Source organism: Entamoeba histolytica, genomic scaffold (assembly GCF_000208925.1).
Source record: "Entamoeba histolytica HM-1:IMSS scf_1104750517951 genomic scaffold, whole genome shotgun sequence".
In the NCBI taxonomy this organism is placed as follows: Eukaryota; Evosea; order Mastigamoebida; family Endamoebidae; genus Entamoeba; species Entamoeba histolytica.
This window is the reverse complement of record NW_001914957.1, coordinates 5,448-11,417: the sequence shown is the minus strand read 5'-3', so window position 1 is coordinate 11,417 and position 5,970 is coordinate 5,448. Positions and strand designations below refer to the sequence as shown.

At 24.0% G+C, this 5,970-nt stretch overlaps 4 protein-coding genes across 4 annotated transcripts in view; 1 reads left to right on the top strand and 3 right to left on the bottom strand.

Moving 5' to 3' along the window:
- The window catches only part of EHI_109700 (protein kinase domain containing protein), a gene marked incomplete at both ends in the record, with an annotated part of 2,853 nt that extends 140 nt beyond the window's left edge, over positions 1-2,713 (bottom strand). Inside the window, one exon of the mRNA XM_647097.2 lies at positions 1-2,713. This exon is cut by the window's left edge and continues 140 nt beyond it. Coding sequence (XP_652189.2) covers positions 1-2,713 — 2,713 coding nt within the window.
- Positions 2,714-2,939: 226 nt separating this feature from the next.
- On the top strand, positions 2,940-4,115 carry EHI_109690 (uncharacterized protein; the record flags this gene model as incomplete). Its single annotated transcript, XM_647098.1, has 1 exon — positions 2,940-4,115. One exon carries the CDS (start codon positions 2,940-2,942, stop codon positions 4,113-4,115), a length of 1,176 nt encoding a protein of 391 aa, XP_652190.1.
- Positions 4,116-4,490: 375 nt separating this feature from the next.
- On the bottom strand, positions 4,491-5,184 carry EHI_109680 (START domain containing protein; the record flags this gene model as incomplete). The annotated part of the gene is made up of 1 exon (XM_647099.2): positions 4,491-5,184. The coding sequence occupies one exon, from the start codon at positions 5,182-5,184 to the stop codon at positions 4,507-4,509; it is 678 nt and encodes a 225-aa protein (XP_652191.1). The 3' UTR covers positions 4,491-4,506.
- Positions 5,185-5,356: 172 nt separating this feature from the next.
- EHI_109570 (serine/threonine- protein phosphatase 2B catalytic subunit, putative) overlaps positions 5,357-5,970 on the bottom strand; it is a gene marked incomplete at both ends in the record, with an annotated part of 1,358 nt that continues 744 nt past the window's right edge. Inside the window, one exon of the mRNA XM_001913738.1 lies at positions 5,357-5,916. Coding sequence (XP_001913773.1) covers positions 5,357-5,916 — 560 coding nt within the window. The remainder of the gene's footprint in view (positions 5,917-5,970) is intronic.

Here is a 5,970-nt window from a genome sequence, read left to right as displayed (position 1 = left end):
TTTTTTCTTTATTGTCTTGGATAATTTCTTTATCAAATTCTGCAATTCTTAAAGAAATTTGATTTTTATCAATTTTATGATGTTGAAATGTTTTTAAAAATTCAATAACATCAAGAATATTCATATTATCTCGAGCTATACAAATTTTATTCTTTTCATATATTTGAATTGATAATTGAATAGAACCAAATTCTATTTCATCAAATGTAACAATACAATTTTGTTCATTTACTTTAACTTTTACTAATTGAATTGCATTTAATTCAGACTCAATTTTATCAACAACTTTAAATCCACTTCGTTCAAAATATAATCCAATCATTTCTTTTAAAATATTATTTGGTGTTTCAATTATTACTTTTACCTTGTCTTTTTGTTGTTGTTTTAAATATTCTTCAACTAAATATGGCTCACAACACATAGCCATTACTGAAACATTAAATAAATATCCAACACCTGCTTCTCTTGAATCAGCTCCAATTCTTCTTAAAGAACCACCAGTAATAACATTAATATCATTAACATTAACTTCAAATGTAATAACGGATGGATCTTGATCATTAAATGTATGAATATTAGAACTATAATATAATATAGAATCATCAAATAAATCATTATACATATTTATTTGTTGAATAAAATTATCTAAAACTATTTGAATTGATGAATCATTTGAAAATACTTGATTTTTCTTTAATAATTTTAAAGATCTTAATGTATTTTTCAATGTATTTTCTCCATTAAATAATTTATTTTGTTCTATCTTTGGTAGTCTTACAATAATATCATTAATTTGTGAATTAGAAATTATTATTTTATATTTTATATTACAACACTTTTTCATTATTTCATTAACTTCTTGTAAAACATCACACATATCAAATATAATTGATTCATCACTACTTGGTTTAATAAGCATAGTTGAAGCAAAATTAATTACATCATTACTTCCTAATTCATATAATGGAATTTGAATATGTAATGGTGTATTTGTTGTACTTATTTTCTTTCTATTTATCATAATTACTTTCATTAAGTCAACAAAATTATTTAAAATAACAAGTAATTCATTGTCTGAATTATTCATCATTGGACTTGTTACTGTTTCATCAGCAATCCATTTAAAAGGAATAATTGGATAAAAGAAACAATTAATAGCTCCAATTTTTTTATTTATTTCTCTTACTTGGTCTTCAACAAATTTAATAGATTGAATATATTGTTCTCTAAATACACAATTATTATTAATTTGACTTGTAGCTTTATTAACAATACTTTGAAATATTGAGTTATGATTTTGTAATAATGGTTTAATATATTCTAATTTCCTTTGAGTCTCTTCCATTCCACTAATTTTTTCAAGTATTTGATTTGCATCTGGACGTTTTTTTGGATCAAACTCAGTCATATTTAAAATTAATTGACTTAGTTGAGGAAAATATTTACTAACAGTTTCATTAATTTGTCTTTTTTTAATTAATTCAATTCCAAGAATAAATTCTGACCTTGTAACACAACTCATACACATTTCAAGAAGAATAATTCCAAGACTATAGATATCAATTGAAGTATCATAATCTCCACTTGAAACTTCTGGTGCAGTATATCCTGGTGTTCCAACAAATTTACATTTATTTCTATTTTTTGCCATTGTAGCATATCCAAAATCACCTATTTTTAATATGTCACCATCTCTAAATATATTAGCAGGTTTAAGATCTCCATGAATAATATTTTTTGAATGAATATATTGAATCCCTGTAATAATTTGTTTAAAATAAAAATTTATCTTTTCATTGGCATTTTTCTTAGAATAATGAAGTTCTTGTGATTCAATAATTCTACTTAAATTACTTCCACTACAATATTCCATTTGAATTACTACTACTTTTACTCGTTCATTTGATGTTTCATTTAATTGTAAATTTGTTTTATCAATACTAATTTGTTTAATTTCTTTTTCTTCTACCTCTTTATCTGTAATTTCTCCACTTAATTTAATTGGTTCTTCTTTATTTGTTTCAAATTCAGATATTTCAGAATAACTTTCATCATTATCACTCACAGTAACATATTCATAATCATCCTCTTCATCTTCATTACTTTCAAACACATTACTTTTTTGATTCATTTCATTGATACTATTTGAATTTTCTTTATCTAAATCTTCATCAAATCCCCATTGAATATCATTATTAATATTATCACTATCTTCATCAATATCCCATTGTTGTTCTTGAAAATCATCTTCATCAAAATCATCATCATCATTAAATGGAATTATTCCAATCTTAAAATCTCCTTGTGGTTTTCTTGAAGAAACTTCATTTAGTCTACTTGAAAATGACTGTAATTGTTCATCTTGTTTATTACTAAATGTTAAATAATCCTCACTATTACTTTCTGAATCACTTTCAATATTTTTATAATATGTATTATATTCTTCAATTCCCATAGTTTCGATCCATGCATCTAAATATCTCACAACATTTTTATGATTAATTGAGGCTAATACAATTACTTCATCTCTAATTGTTTCAATATCTTTATCTGTCATTCCAAACATCATTTTTAAGACATATACTTTAGAATCATCTTTTCTTCGTGCAACAAATATTTTCCCAAATGCTCCTTTATCTAATTGTCTAACTTGAACAAAGTCTTTATTCAAGAAATCTGGATAATGTTTATTTATTTCATTTCCATCACTCATTGTTATAACAAAAAACTCTCTTTTTTTTTAAGATTTTTAAGTTTTTTTATATTCACAAAAAAAATTTTTTGATTTAAAAAAAAATGTTATTAAATAAAAAGAAAAAATCATTAAAAATATTAAATTACATTACGAAGTTCTTTGAAAAGAAAAGAAATAAGACAAATGGACTAATCAAAGTAGTATAAAAAGAACTTTAAAACCTTTATTGTACATTCATAATAATATGATAGAAAATACATCAAAAGATACTTGCAATTGCGATGAAAACCAACAATCACAAGAAACTATTAATGAAATTGATCAATCAACAGTTATAGATTATTTATCTCTTGAATATAATATGAATAAAAGATTATTAGGAAGTTCAATAAGAAGTGGATTAAGAGCATCAAAAGAAATTGTTAAACCAATTGATGAAGGTTTAAATAAAAAAATAAATATTGTTTTTTTAGATAAAGTAACATTTGTTCTTGGAGTAGCACTATTAGTTCTTTCAGAATATGTTTTTATGGTTCGTGTAGAATTAATGCCAGTATTTTATGCATTTATTGTAATTCCATTAGTAACAGCAAGATACTTAGTTTATAGAATGAATAAATGGCATTATTTTTTGTTAGACTTCTGTTATTACACTAATTTCTTATTATTAGTAACAATAATTCTCATCTTTGGATTTAAAATTATTTCACCAATGTATGAAATTTTATTTGTTTTAACAAATGGTCCATTGTTAATGGCTATTCCAGTTTGGACTAATTCATTAGTATTTCATGACTTAACTAAATTAACTTCAATATCAATTCATTTCCTTCCTGCTATGGTAACATATTCTATTAGATGGGGAAATATTGCTGAAATTCCTCAATCACTTTCATTTACAAATGGATTTATTCTTCCAATGTTTGCTTATTCAATATGGCAAACCTCTTATCTAATTATTACTGAAGTATTTAAACATGATTTAATTTATCAAGAAGGTTATATGACAAGTTTTAGATGGTTAACACAAGAAAAACCTCATAAATTATATTACTTTATTACTCAAACATTAGGAATGAAACAATCAGTATTATTCCTTATGGTATTAACCCAATTTATTTATACTATTATTACTATTCTTCCAACATTTTTATATTATAAATACAAATCACTTCATATAGTGTGGATGTTATTCTGTTTCTTTTGGGCTGTTTGGAATGGTGCTAATTTCTATTTTGAAATCTTTTTAAAACGATATAATCAATATTTAGACTCTATTGATAAAGAGAATAACTCTTCAAAGAATGAAATTCATCATCACACTAATCAAATTCATCAAAATAAAAATGAAATTATTATTAATCCAAATGAACAAAAAGAAGAATTACTTAATGATGAACAAAAAATTAAAAATGATTAAAAATAATATGATAATATGCATTTAATAATGTTTAAGATAATGTTGAAATATCAATTAAATTTTTTTTTTTAAAATTAAATATATTTTTAATACTTAAATAATATAATTTTTGTGTTTGTTATTAGAGTTTTTTATTATCATTATATTATTTATTCATACTTTTCTTATTCACATATTTGATGATTATTCTTTTACAATTTTTATTATACCTTTTTCTTATTTTTGAGGTTATTCTTCTCTAAGTAACTAAACATTTTTCTCTTGTTTTACTTTTATTTACAAGATTAAATAATATCTTCAACAATAATGAATGTTTATTATTTGATTTATTTCTTTCCTTATAAAAATAGAATCTTTTTATAAAAAAAAACATATCAGAAAAAAGAATGATTTATTCTGTAGGTTCAACAATATTTCTCCATGGCTTTACATCAGGATTATGTTTTTCTTTCCAGGAGTTATATTTTGTTGCTGCAACTTTAATTGAATCCATGGTTTTTGGAAGAACATTTTTAGCTTGAGAATTGACAAGGAAAGAAGGAAGAGAACCTCCACAATTATTATTAGCAATACAAGTAACTTTAGACCCATTTTCAGTTTTCTGAATATAATATCCACTCATAGAGAATGAAGCTCTTACAAATTTAGGATTTGGAGGGAATTTGTCATGAACAACAGAGAAATTATATAAAATATAGTCATCTCCTACTTTACGTGTTGATTGTCTAAAGACATAATCTCTGTTAGAAACTACTGGCATCTTAAATTGGTAGTAAATTAATACATTAGATTCATTTAATGTTTCAAAGGTTTCTCTTTTAAGTAAATTACTATCCCAATTACCACGATAGTCAGGATCAACCAATGTATCAAATACAGTTTCTGGAGTAATTCCTACAAAGTCAATTGAAGTTAGTCTAAGAATTAATGTATCACTTCCACCATCAATCATCCATTCTTGAATTTTATCAGTTTTCATAACTTCATTCCATTTATCTGAGGTAGTACACATTTTAACAAATTCTTCAAATTCAGCTTTAGTTGCAGGTTTAATAGAAGTTTGTGACATATTCTTTGTAGATAATAAGTTCTTGTTTTAATTTTTGTTAGTTTTAAATTAATACTATAAAATATATTAATTTTTATTATATTTTATAGTTTTAACATCTTAAAAGTTCATAAAAATTTTAACCAACAAACAAAAGAGGAATTGAAATTTAATTAAAAAATGATAAACTTATTTAAAGCAATTGCATAATTTCTTTTTTCATTGGTGTTGAATTCGTAAGGGTAGTGGCTCGTTTTCTTCTGTCTTTAGTAGGTGTATTTGTTTTATGATTATTCATATTAAATTCATTAAACGTTGGTTTAGATTCATTGAATTTATCAAATTCTAATGCTCTTTTAAATAGTCTATCATTCTTTTCTTTATTTTCCATAAATTCTTTTCTTATTTTAGCAAGACGTTTATATGTTGGGTCTTTTTCAGAGTTCTTTTTCATCATTTCTTTAATTTTACATTCTAATTGTGCATCTTCTTCTTTCTCTTTTGGTCCATCTGTTGTATATTTTGTTATAAGAATTAATTCACTTACAACTTCAACTAATTGATCCATTAAAGCTTCTATTGAAAATGAAATACCATCTTGCATGTTAGGAAGATATGTTGGATGATCAACAGCATCAAATTGTTCAAAACAAATAGAGTCAGGTTCAAGTCTCATAAAACTACCTTTGTTATGATACATGTCACAATAATTAGGAGCAGAAAATACTGTAATACATGGTGGAACATCAACATCTTGTAAGAAGTAATGAAGTTTATATCCTTCTTCCAGTAACTTGATGTGCACGA